At 63.0% G+C, this 12,339-nt stretch overlaps 1 protein-coding gene across 4 annotated transcripts in view; it reads right to left on the bottom strand.

Moving 5' to 3' along the window:
- The window catches only part of CASKIN2 (CASK interacting protein 2), a 34,203-nt gene extending 21,864 nt beyond the window's left edge, over nucleotides 1–12,339 (bottom strand). For all 4 annotated transcript variants that reach the window (XM_068413136.1, XM_068413139.1, XM_068413140.1 and 1 more), the window contains exons 1-2: nucleotides 12,175–12,339; nucleotides 9,213–9,926 (exon numbers count right to left, since the gene is read on the bottom strand). In XM_068413136.1, coding sequence (XP_068269237.1) covers nucleotides 9,213–9,306 — 94 coding nt within the window. In that variant the 5' untranslated portion in view covers nucleotides 9,307–9,926; nucleotides 12,175–12,339. The remainder of the gene's footprint in view (nucleotides 1–9,212; nucleotides 9,927–12,174) is intronic.

The following is a 12,339-nucleotide window of genomic DNA, read 5'->3' as shown; positions in this document are numbered from 1 at the left end:
AGCGGGGAGAGGGACAGGTCTGTCCCCAGCAGGCACGTGCCAAGCTACCTCCAGCCTGGGACAAGCAGCCCCAGACACGAACCCACTGCTGCCCTCTCTGTTCCCCGCCAAGGCTGGGCAGGGCAGCGCAGCTCTGCCGGTGCCCAGTGCGAGGGTGCTGTGCCAGGTCAGACCCTCCGGCCGCCCGCCCAGTTTCTGGCTGGCCGGGTGGTGCCTCAAAGCAGGAGAAGCCGTTGCCAAGATCCTGCCGAGCATCTGGCCGGTGGTGCTTCCCTCGTGCCTTGGCTGGAGCGGGATGTTTTCAACCAGCTGCGGCAGCGAAGGATTCCCCCAGGAACCCGGTCTGCAGCGGGACCCCGTCTGCAGGTGACAGGACCAAGGGATGTGACACCCGTGTCCCCGTGGTGCCCTGCATCTCCCTGTGTGCCCCCAGGTGGAAGTGGCAATCACTGATAAATGCATTCAGCAGCCGGTGACACAGTATGTCCCAGGAGAGGCACGTCCCCATCCCCGTGGTGGAAGCAGGAACCCGCACCAGGACCCCGCGTCCGTCTCGCTGTCCCCATGGGGGCCTTGGCGGCTGCCAAGTTATTCTGGGCACCATGTTCCTGTCCCCCTGCCCTTGTCCCAGCTGCTCCAGGGCCGGCAGGGAGGGCAGTGGGTTCCTCCCATCGCCCAGCCCAGGCGCCAGAGCCGTGCGGCAGCTGCTCAGGGACCAGCTGGGGACAAGGGCGATGCAGAGCAGCCCCGTCCCCACACGTACTGCGGGAGGGACAAGGGCTGAGTTACAGCAAGGTCAAAGGCATCAGAATACAACTGCGACAGATAAGGGGGGCTGGAGATGAGGACCCCCAGTCCACGGGCTGAGCTCCGGTCGGCATCTTCCCATGCAGGGACAGGAAAGGGGGGCGGGGGGCAGCACATCAACACCTCTGAACCCCTAAAGAGCAGACCCACCTTAGCACCAGAGGTAAACTGAGGCAGGGGCAGCACCCCGGTCCCTCGTCAAACCAAGGTTGCGCCTGGCTTCCCGCAGGGACCCCACTGCCTGTGGGGACCCCGCCGCCAGTTCGGCCCCCTCCATCCCGTCCCCCTGCCTCGGCACTCCCCACACCCCGGCCCGACCGAGCGGCGGTGGGCCGCAAGCCAAGGCCTGCCCGCTCCCTGGACCCCTGCCGACAACCCGATCTGTTTACGCCTTCCCAGCGCGGCGGGTGCGTGTTGGGAACGGCCCCGGCAAGCCCGACTTGGCGGCAGAGGCACGACGTGGGAGCAGAAACCCCCGCCCGCAGCCTCGCAACATCCCGGGGGGCGGCGAGGAGAGAGAGGGGGGTGCGCAGGGGGAAAAAGGGTCCCCCCACCTCCCTTGGCTCCTTTTCGTAGGAAAAGGCAGCCCTTCTTGCGCTGTGCCACCCCCCGGGAATCACGGTGGGTTGCCTCATCCCCAGGCCCCACCTGCAACCGGCTTTCCGAGCTGTGCCAACCCCGCTGGGAGAGCAAACCAGCCCTGGAAGCTGCACGTCCCTTCCCGGCACGTGGCCGGCCCCGTGTGGGGGCTCGGAGAGCTAATGGCCATGTGCCAGTCCCCATCCCAGTGCCTGGTTTGTCCCCAAGTAGGGCTGAGCAGGGGCACCCACCTGCCCCGCTCCTGGGAGATGTTTATCCAAGACCCCCCCGTGACACCGATACCAGCGTGAATTCAGCCCTGCGAAGCTGCAGGTGTTCGGAGTGGGGTGCAGTGGGACGGAGCAGAGCCATGACTTTGGGAGGCTCAGAGCTGGACCCCCCCTGTCTACACCAGGTTTGGGGCGGGAAGGAATGGAGAAGCAGCTCCAGCCCAGCATGTGCTGCTAAATATAACCAGCAGGACAGATGCTCTGAGACAGGGGCTGCCTGTGCCCCAGCACCGCCGAGGGCTCCCCTAAGGCTTGAGCAGCCCTCGGGGTTTGGCCACAGAGCAGGGTCAGCAGCGGCTCCTCACAGGAGCCTCTTCCCCTGCGTGGAGAAGTGTTTCTCTTTTTAACCCGGCAGGATAAGCAGGTTCAGGGAAGCCAAGAGCGCTCACGCAGCCCTTCCCACCCGCGTCAGCCCAACAAAATCAAACCCAAGGTGCTTCAGGCTGCCCGGAGCAGCCCAGAGGAATCCCCACTGCCATGCACCCCCGTCGGCAATGATTAGCTGCTGGGGAGGACTCTGGCCCCTTTTGGAGGCCGCTGAGGGGAGGGGTGCTCACGTGGCCTCGCCGGGGCAGGGGTGCATCAGGGAGGTCCCCGAGATGCTGCACAGGCTGAGTTGGGTGCCCTGCCCAGGGAGAGAGGACACCCACGGGAGGGGAAGGTTCATGGGGCTCCCAATCCACAGTCTCCCCGTTGCTGTTTGCACCCAATTCGGCTCCAGCTGGAAAACCCCCTTCAGGCCCACCCCCGCCTGTCCTGGCAAAGGAGCGAGACGATGCCCCGAGATGGGCTGCTCAAGGAGGGCAACGAGGGCCAGGAGCCAGCCAGACCCAGGGACCAACGCTCCAAGGGGGCAAGAGGCACCTGCAAAGCGGGTGGGAGAGCCCAAGCCAGCCCCGCTGCCGGGGGCACCTCTGTGCCAGGCACTCAGTGCCCGCGCTGTGCTCACCGACTCCCTTCGCAAGCAGACAGGGCGCCTTACACAACCGGCCGTGCCCGCAGACCAGGGTGCTGTTATGAAACCCCAAGAGTTTTCACCCCCCACGGCACAGCTGCCCACGGGGGTCGGCTGATGCAGGCTCTGGCTCCTGGGAGAGGCTGGGGTGGGGGTCTGGGCACAGCGGCAGCGCCGGGAGCCACGCGCTCTCTGCACAGCCTTGGCTGGGGCCTGGCGCTGGCAGAGCTTGGCGGAAGCGCAGCCGGACGTGTTGCACCAGGCCTGGGATGCTGCGGGAGCCGCATACCTGCCGTGTGCGCGCAGGTTTTCCCTGCTCCCTTATCTCGCCATCGAAGCTGCGCTCAGTTACAGCTCTGGCCTTTCTCCCCCGGGGTTGCAAATGGCTCAGGGTGCCTGCGCACCCACCCTAGGCACAGGCTGTCACAGCCTCGGGCATCGCGCAGGAGCGAGGGATGGGCAAGAGTGTCCAGCCCTTCCCCGGGAGGATAAAGATCATCCTGGCAGAGCCATTTCCAAGCAGTTTGGGCATCTCCAGACAGGTCTGTGACTCACCAGGACACCTCAACAGTGTTACAGCCCCAAGGTTCAAGCAGGTCCCTCCCTCTCCATCCCAGCCGTGATTTTTTGGGGAAGCCAAGATGAGATTTGGGGGAGCCGGAGTCCTCGCAGCTCCTCCCCATCCCCCCTTTCGCTTACTAGAGCAGCCAGAAAAAGGTGGTTTATTATTTCGTTTCTGCCCCTTTCATACTCCTTTGCCGGAGTATTTTGCCAGCGGCGGGCCTCGGGTCTGGCGGGGGGCCAGGCCAGCCGAGGCGCTTTTAAAAACAAAGCAGGGCGCGTGCATGCACACACACACACACGGCACCCAGCCCCTCTTTTAACTCTTGCCGGGGCGATGCCGCGTGGAAGATGGTTTCCAGACGGTCGGGAGCGCGCGGCCCGCGCGCTCCCGACCGTCTGGAAACCATCTTCCACGCGGGATGCTGTCGATCGCTGTTGGGATCCCATAATTCACTCCCCCCTTCCCAGAAAAACCTTCTTGCAGCACCAGGATCCCGATGGAGAGGTAGCAGGAGTGATGCTGGTGATGCTGTCATGGTCCACAGGGACCTGCTTGTCCTAAACAGGGACGATGCTGCGACCCCTTTCTAGGTCGCAGCCGAGATCTTTGGACCCAGCAGGCACAAGGAGGAGGAGGAAGAGCATAATGAGGTTTTAACCTAGAAGTAGCTTCTCTGCTGGGTGGCAGAAAGCCACGGAGTGCTGGCGGTACTCACACAGCATCCCCAAACCATGGGGCCGACCGCCTTTTTGCACAGGTCGCTGCTACCTGGAAAGTGTTTATGCACCAGCTTCCTCCCACCTGCAACCAGCCCCATGCCCCCAGCACGTCCCCAGTCCCAGCCGGAGGACGGGATGCCCGTGACGGCGGTGTCCTTGCCACGTCCCCGTTACAGCTCCCATGTGCCGCTGGCAGCCGGGCACGTGCCGTCCCGTGGCTCGGGGCTGCCCTCCCTGTCTGCATCAGAATTGTCCCGTGTTTCTGGGTCAGGCAGGCGAAACAGCCCCCGCAGCCCTGGGGAAGGGGGAGCCGAGCCCCCTGGTCTGGGCTGAGTCACAAGTAAGTGCCTGAAGGATGGAAATTCCCCTCCTGCCCCAAACCTCAGCCTCCCGCCTGTGACACCGGGGGGGATGGCCACCAGCTCGGCCCCATCCACAGCCCTGCAGGACCTCCAAATCCCTGGAGAGAGGGGCAAGTCCCTGGGATGCCCGGCTTCCCCCGAGGGAAGGCAGCATGGCCCAGGGCCACCCCAACAGAGCTCATGCTCATCCCCTTGCCCAGAATTCGCCCTTTTTTCACCACTCTTTTACCCAAAGCAGGGAAAAGGCAGCTGCAGGTGGCCCAGGCTGACAGCAGGAAGCCATGGGCTGCCCTACCAAAGGGTTTTTAAAGGATGAGGACAGAAACACAGACCTGGGAGGGGAGTAGACATAGACCTGCGAACATGAGGAGATGGGGTGCAGAGGGGCGTGGGCTGGGCGCCCCGAGGAGGCCGTGCCCGCTGGGCCAGGCGATGCCCAGCACTGCCTCCTCCATCTCCCTGCGCGACGCTGTTTGCTCATGCCTTATCTCCCGCGCTCAGCACGGTGACACTTCCCCCGGCCCTGGGCGCACCGGCGGCAGCCAGGCCCCTGTCCAAACACAACTCCCGTTAGAGGCCAGCTTTGAAAAGCAACTGCCTGCTCACTCCTTTCACCGCTGCTGCCCACAGGAGGCTCTTCCTTCCCGGGGAGAGAGGCAGAAAAAAAAGGGGCTAAACCCCACCGTGAGCTGGGACAACCAGGATGCGGGTGGGAAAACCCACCAAGCAAACACCAGGCTGCTGGAGGAGCCCCCCCATCCCAGGGAGGCCGATAGCCACAGGAGGAGGGAAGGATGGACCCCCCAGCACCACGCAGCCCTGCCGCCATCCATCCCCGTGGCCGCCACGCTTGCCGGAGCCTTTGAAGCCTCTTTTCTCCCCCTCCCACCCTCCGTGGGCTGGTTCAGAAGCAGGTTTCGGCAGGCGGCGGGGTCCCCGGTGTGGGGCGGCCGCCAGCCGGGCTCCCCTGGGCACGGCGCCTCGCCCCGCTCCTGGCTCGGCCGCGGCGGAACGGGGAGTTTTGCCCGTTTCGGCAGAGTTTCTCGGCGTCTCTCCGCAGGCGTGCCCACGGCCTTCCCAAGCCAGCGTGCGGCTGCGGAGCCGGTCCAGCCCGTCAGACCTCCAGCGTGCGGGGAGAGGAGGGGAGGACACGGCTGAGGACGCTTGGGAACTTGTCCCGGAAACTTGAGCTTCAAGGGATGTGTCCAGGGCCACACTTGGGCTCGGTGGCAGAGCCAGGTCCAGCCGCCTGCACCACCCGGGGCAGGACCGGAGCGGGCAGGGTGCCCAGACATCCCTGTGCCACCGCCAGCGGGGAAAGCCATCGGGTGTAACAGAGCCTGAAACGATAAGGATCCTGCCAGAGGCCGATGCTGGCTCTTCCCCGGAGCCAGACCACGCAGAGCGGCCGGGAGCACCCAGGGCATGGGACAAACCCCCCTTGGGAGCAGCAGTGAAGAAGAGGACGGTCCTCCTAGATGAGGGGGGACAGTGTGCTGGCCTTGCCAGCCAGCACAAAGGTACATCCCACATCATCGCAAAATAACCCCCAAGCTGCAAAAAGGAGCAACTTCTTCCCCAAACAACTATGGACCCACTGGCACTGAGAGAAGGAAAAAGCCTGGTAGGACACGAAGGGAGGGCGGGTGCTTCTGCAGAGGATGGGCACACAGAGTGCCAGTAGCAAAGGCTAACAAATCGCAGGAGAGATATTAAACCTCACGCTTTGGGGCTTAAGCTGATAGAGCTACTAGGGATTAGGAGGAAATTTAAGGGGGAGGGAGGGAGCGAGTTATCCCACATCTGCCTGCTACAGGCTCACAGCACGCAGAGCGGCATCACCCCTCTCCTGCCCAGCCGGACAGGTGACAGCAGCATCTGAGGGCCAGCACCACTCTTGGGAAAACCTTGCTGTGCTTTGTGCTGCCAGGATGCAGCATGAGGGGCACCAACCCAGGTGGGGGGGATAAAGCCAAGACCCCCCCTCCAGCAGTTTCACTAGCATTTAACAACTTGCTGGGTGATGGCCCAGACAGAGCAGAGTCCTGGGCATCCATCCCCTGTCCTTGATATACCCAAGGTCTGGAAAGCACCAACACAGCTGGTGAAATGGGGTAAGTCACTGGTGAAACGGGGCCTGTGGCTGACTGAAGCCGGCTGGACCTCCCCGAGGCAGCGGCTGAACCCCGGCAGGGCTTCGCTCCCCGTCCTTGAGAGCTCACGGCCGGTTTGCTCAGCTGCCACCCTTTCTTTGCACTTCACACACGTTTAAACAAAAACCTTCACCACTCCCTCGAGGAAGGCAAACAGTGAGTCCAGCTCCCGTCACCTTCCACGGCTCCCCCAGCCCCCGGCTATCGCAGGGGCATCACCCCAGCATCCCCCCATCCCCTGCCCCTTAGTCCTGCACGGCCAGGGATGGGGACACCCAAACCTTGCTGGCACCATCCGGCTTCAGGAGCTGTCCCCCCTTGGCAGGGACGAGGGCCCCATCCGGGGGGCTCTGCCCCTCGCCTCCCCCGGGAGCCCCAGCCCGGCCAACTGGCGCGTTGGTGGGGAGTGCGGCCAGCACAGGGACGTGATTGATCGCCGGGGAGAAAGGCCAAAGCCGTGACGGGTCGTTTAACAATTTCAATTAAACTCTGCAGCACTCCAACGCGGAGGGGAGGGGAGAGAGAGAAGGAAATTAAAAAGCAGAACGTTGCTATCGCTGCGCCAGGGAACCTCAGCAAAGCGCGGCCGGCCGGGCAGGAGCAGCCCGGCGTTCCCGGAGGAGACCCCCCCTCTCCGGCTGCAGAAGTGACCACAGCATCGTCCTGACGTCCCCTTCCCGCAGGTGGGGCGTCTGCCCTTGCCTGCCCTTCTCCTCCTGCTCCTGCCCCCGAAACTTTCTCCCTGCCCGCCCCACCGCCTTATAATAATAGGAGCTGTGACCCACTTGTACGGCGGCGCTTGCGTGGAGAGGGCGGCTGCGCGCGGTGAATATTAAACAACGTGTCCCCGAAGTTCCCGCTGCCGGGACTGGCCCTTGATTTTTGCTTATGTGTGGTGACTTTTTTAGGCACAGGAAGCCCCCGAGGGCTGATCACAGCAACCGAGCTCCCAATCCACTGAGACAGCAGAAGGACTCTTAGAGGGATTTGGGGAAAAAAAAAAAAAAAAAAAAAAAAATCAACATCTCATCCTGTCATATGGAAAAGGCACTTTAATGAGCAGCAAATGCTCAGCTCACATGGCATCAGGGAAAGAAGGGAGAGGGAACCGTACGGGATGGGGAGTGGCGATGCCCTCTGTGCAGGGGATGAGCCCCTGGGGCCAAGCAGGCCCCCCACGGTGGGTCCAGCAGGGGAACCCCACTGAGGGCTTGCAGCCGTGGCCTTGCAGGGGTCTGGGCTTTTTGCTCCTCCCTCCTTATAAAGGAATAAAATGAAAATAAGCAGAGGGAGCTGCTGACGCCGCTGCAGCGGGGGAGTTAAACACACACATTCACGTGGATGCCCCACGGCTGGAGGGAGGGGAAGACACCAGAGAGAAAATGCAGACGGGGTTTAACTGGGAGTTACTGGAGGCGACTGGAGAAAACAAGTGTAACTTCACCCCTCTGGGTGCACAAGGTGGGGAGAGCTGCGGGCACCCCAGCCTGCCCGGCCATGGGACACCAGCTCGGGGGAACACTCACATCCTGACGTTATTTATTGCCTTGGGGGTGTCCTTGAACCCACCTTGCACGCAAACCTCTCGCTCCAGCTCCGGGACCCCGTAGGGCGCAGTCCCCGAGCTGCCAATGGAGGCAACGGCACCCAGTCCCTTCACCTGGGGAGAGGGCACCAGGCAGGAGGAGGTGGCCCCCAGCCCTCCTGCAGGCCCAGCAGTCAGGATTTGCAAAGTTTTGGCCCCAGCCAAAGCTTTCCAGCAGCTGACCCAGGAGAATTTATCCCCTTCTCACGTTTATAATCCTCAGCCTAACTCACGTTTCTCAGCACCAGCCTCTCTGTCCTGAGCCGCTCCTAAGAAGCCTTAAAGCTTCTTCTCCTGCCCGAGTCTCCCCTCTCCCTCCCCAGGACAGTTTTTTCCCCTTCAGCCTTCCCGCACACACCCAGAGACCCCCCACGACGTGCAGCCCTGCCGGGGGGGTCCCGCACTCCTCAGCCTCCCCCTGCCTGGAGTGGCTCCCGCAGCACGGGCAGCCACCGCGCACCTTCCCCCAGCCACACACCACGCCGAGTGCCCTTTTATTTACTTTTCCCAGTTTCCGTCTCTCGGTAGGTCACGAGAAGCGACCAGGAGCTCAGCTCTCTACAAGGGCACCGTGGTACGAGCCCTGATCTACTCCCCCACCTTTCCACCCTCCTCATCTCCCCCAGGCGCCGTGCAGCGCCTGCAGGACCCCGGTGCCCTCGGGGACCCCCGCAAGCCCGACATTCGCTCCGAGCCACGCTTGCCGCTGACCTTTCCAAGAGCGCGTGCAAGAAAACAGCCCTGCTGAAGGGTTAAACATTACCAGACTGAAATTCAAGGCTTGACGATTGGTTCCAGTCGACTGGCTGGGACGATAATTTTTCACAAGATAAACATGGCCAGGAGCGAGCAGCAATCGCTAAAACCCCTTTTGTAGCAGCGTCCCCCCCCAAAGCGGCTTTGCTCCCCGTTGCTGATCCCCGCTCAGTGGCCCCCACTTCGTGGCCCCTGGCCCCAAGCCCGAGGCGAACCCCAGCCATGGCGGGAGGATCGCTTACAGCCCGGCCATTCATCCGCACGGGCTGCGCTTGCGCTCCCGCCGCTGACCGCAGCGTAACTCGTGCGCTGGGGTTCAGAGCCAGCACTCGCACCCTGGGTCGGATGGCACCGAGCCCACTGCCGGGACTCGCACCCCTGGACGGGCAGCGGTGCCCAGCCGGGGAGAGGGAGCCCGCAGCTCCGCGCCTGGGTACTCACTGCTCTTGGACGCCTTGATCTTGGCCACCAGCTTCTGCACACCGGGTACGTCCCCGTTCTTCACGGCCTGGATCAGCTCCTGCTCTCGCCCCATCGCAGGCAGGTGGGAGCGGCAGCCGCACGGAAGGCAGAGACCCTCGGATCCTGGCGGTTTATAAAGCCATGGGCATAAGCCTGTAATTCCTCAAAACACACTTTGATGGGAAATGAAATCCAGCAAGAAAGATGCTTTACAATCCCACGGGACATAAAAACCAGAAGGAAGAAGTCTTTCTGTTAAGGACAGAAGTCCCCCTCTGCGTCGGGAGGAGCAGGATGCGGACGGGGTTTGGTTGAAGAACATACAATCAGTTAAAACAAGAAATAGTTCAGTGCTCGGGGACGGGCTCCCGGCAGCACCAGGGCTCCAGGAGGCACAGCCAGGCGGCTCAGGGCAGGGCGGCTGGCACAGTCAGCATGGGGATGCCCTCGGCCTCTTGCAGCGCTCCCAGAGCTTGAGGTGTCGTGCTTTGCTCCCTTCGCCAGGCTCTGCCGCGCTGAGCAGTCCCTAATTCTTCCCAAAGGGATTACAGGCTCGTCGCCATCTGGAAGTTATAGATCCTCCCTCTCTGGTGCTCATTAGCCCCTTCGTTTCAGCATTCCTCTTGGCGACGGTGCTGCAGCCACGCTGGGGAGCCCCGCACACAGCCGAGCCCCGGCACGGCAGCCCGGGACCTGCGGAGGGGAAGAGCAGAGTCAGCCCTCAAAGGCCATTTACCTCCCGGCTCCGTCGCGACAGCTTTTGTATCTGTGCCGAAGAACGAATACTTTGACTATATTTAGTCCTGGCGGGACTTGGCTCATCTTTGTGTTAAACAGAGGGAAGAACCTGCGGAGGAAACCTCCCGAGGGTGCTCTCAGGACGTGGCTGAGGAACGGGATGGGGGCACAGCTCCTTCTCCACACTGCTGGGAACACGCGCCACCCCCTAAAGGCAGCACATGCGGCTCGGGGCACCACAGCATCTCCCCCTCTCCCTTGGCAGCACCCAACGAATGGAGCTGGGGAGGTTTAGCCAAAGTCCTCGGCAGCCCATGGGAGTGGGTGAGCCTGCCCGGCACCCTTCCCCTCCCATGCAGAGGTGAACCCTCACCCTCCAAATTACCCGTGAAGCTCAGTGCCCTAGGACCCGAGACACTCTTTAACCAGTACGTGAGCTCTCTCTGGCCCAAGTAAGAAGCTAGGTGTAATTCAGCAGCACAACCACGCTCAGGAGAACAGGATCAAGCCCATGTCCTGGCCAGCTGGGGGACCCCGGAGAGGGCACAGGGTCACACCTCCCAGCTTGTGCTCTCCTGCTGCGCCCAGGCTGCCCAAACTGGGTGGCGAGAAAATCCCTCCTGGTTCAGGGCCACGCATCTGGCAGGCTGCTCTGACACCCGGGGAGGAGCGTGCACGCAGGAGGGCAGGGAGCACGCGCCGTGCCAGCTGCAAGGCCGGCACCAGATCACCCCACACCTCCCCCTGTGCTGATCCGGGCTGGATCGGAACCGACTCCGTTTCCCCCGGCCGTGGCTCAGGCGTGCCGTCTCCCTTCCCCGAGCGCTCGCCCTCAGCCGTTTATATAATAGCGGGTGTTGCTTCCTCCGAGCAATCGAGGTCACTGTTTTCAGGATGGAAACCACAGGGGAGAGAAGGCAACAGTGGGAAGAGAGGTCCTGCCTGGGTTGGGGCTGGGGGGCAAAACCAGCAGGGGCGTCCCATGGCACAGCGTCGCTCAGCCCACCCACGGTACAGCTGGAAGCTGCAGCTGCCCACAAGCACGGACCCCCCATGGGCTCCCCGTGCTCCAGCCCTCCCCGGGTGCAGCAGCATTCAGGGCAGCCGGAGGGGCGATGCTCTGGTGCTGGCTCAGCTTCAGGGACAAGGGGATGGTGAGATTCCCACCCCAGCTGGGGGTGCCTCCCCCCGCCATCGCTCCCCTGGGGCCCACAGTTCGTTCAGCTGATGAGCCCCTCGGCACTGGGGCTGCTTGGGGACTCGGTACCAGGCACTGAGGCCAGTGCCCGCTGAGGTCACCCGTCACCTCCCCATGTCCTGGGGCACCCGCGCCAGCTTATCTACGTTACAGCAAAGTTTCAGCCACTTGACTCAGACCAACCTCTTGCTGCAAACAAATCCCCTCCCGAAATCTCTTGCTTTGCATCGTCCTCCAAACTATTTCATTTAACCCCATGGGCTGCATCCAACTTTGTGCCGCTCTTCAAAAGCGCTCACAAAAAGCGAGCGTGAGGGCGCTAAGATTATATACTCATTTATTAAAAAAGTCTGCACGGCCTCGCTTAGAGAACAGCCCCGTGCTGCTGCTGCCCACCTCTCCGAGGGCACGCAAGGCTCAGCGAGTAACTCGGAGGTACTGAGAGCTCTCAACACCGACCTCCACCTCTTCAGCCTCCTGAGAGAGGAGCAGCGAAGGTAAAACTCAAGGAACTCACAAAGCTGGACAAGTAACAGCAAACATCCCTCCCAGCCGAGCAGAGCTGAGCCTCCGTCCAAGCCCAGGAATCCACCTGGAGAACCCGAGTATCCCAAACATCCCCGCAGCCAACGGCGGCGCCGGGAAGAAAAGGAGGGAAGGGAAGAGACAACAAAACAAAACAAAACAAAAACAAAACAATTACGTAAGCGGAGAAGGAAAGATGCAAAAGAGCGGCAGGCACCGAGGCTGGGTCCCGAAGGGGCGGGCGGGGGAAGCTCGCCCCCCCCGGGAGCCCCCGGGAAGCGCCGGGGCGAGGCCGGGCGGGCGGCGAGGGGGACACCGGGCGCGTCTCCCCCCCTCCCCGCCCCGGGACCCCGGGCTGGGCCGCTCCCTCCTTCGGGGAGGGCTCAGGGGGGATTTTTACCCCCAGCGAGACGAGTCGCTCCGCTGCTTCTGCGAGCGGCCCGAGCCGGGCGGGCCCCGCAGCCGGCGGCCCCCACTCACCTGCCGGCGCTCCCGGCCGCGCCGCACCGGGGCGAACCGGACCGAGCCGTGCGGGACCGCTCCGGACCGAGCCGCAGCGAGAAGCACAGAACCGAGCCGAGCAACAACCCGCCGAGCCGTGCGGAGCGGGACCGGGACGGGACCGGAGCGGCGCGGTCCCGGCTG

The sequence above is a fragment of the Nyctibius grandis genome, chromosome 15, assembly GCF_013368605.1.
Source record: "Nyctibius grandis isolate bNycGra1 chromosome 15, bNycGra1.pri, whole genome shotgun sequence".
Taxonomy (NCBI): Eukaryota; Metazoa; Chordata; class Aves; order Nyctibiiformes; family Nyctibiidae; genus Nyctibius; species Nyctibius grandis.
This window is presented reverse-complemented; position numbering and strand designations above follow the sequence as displayed.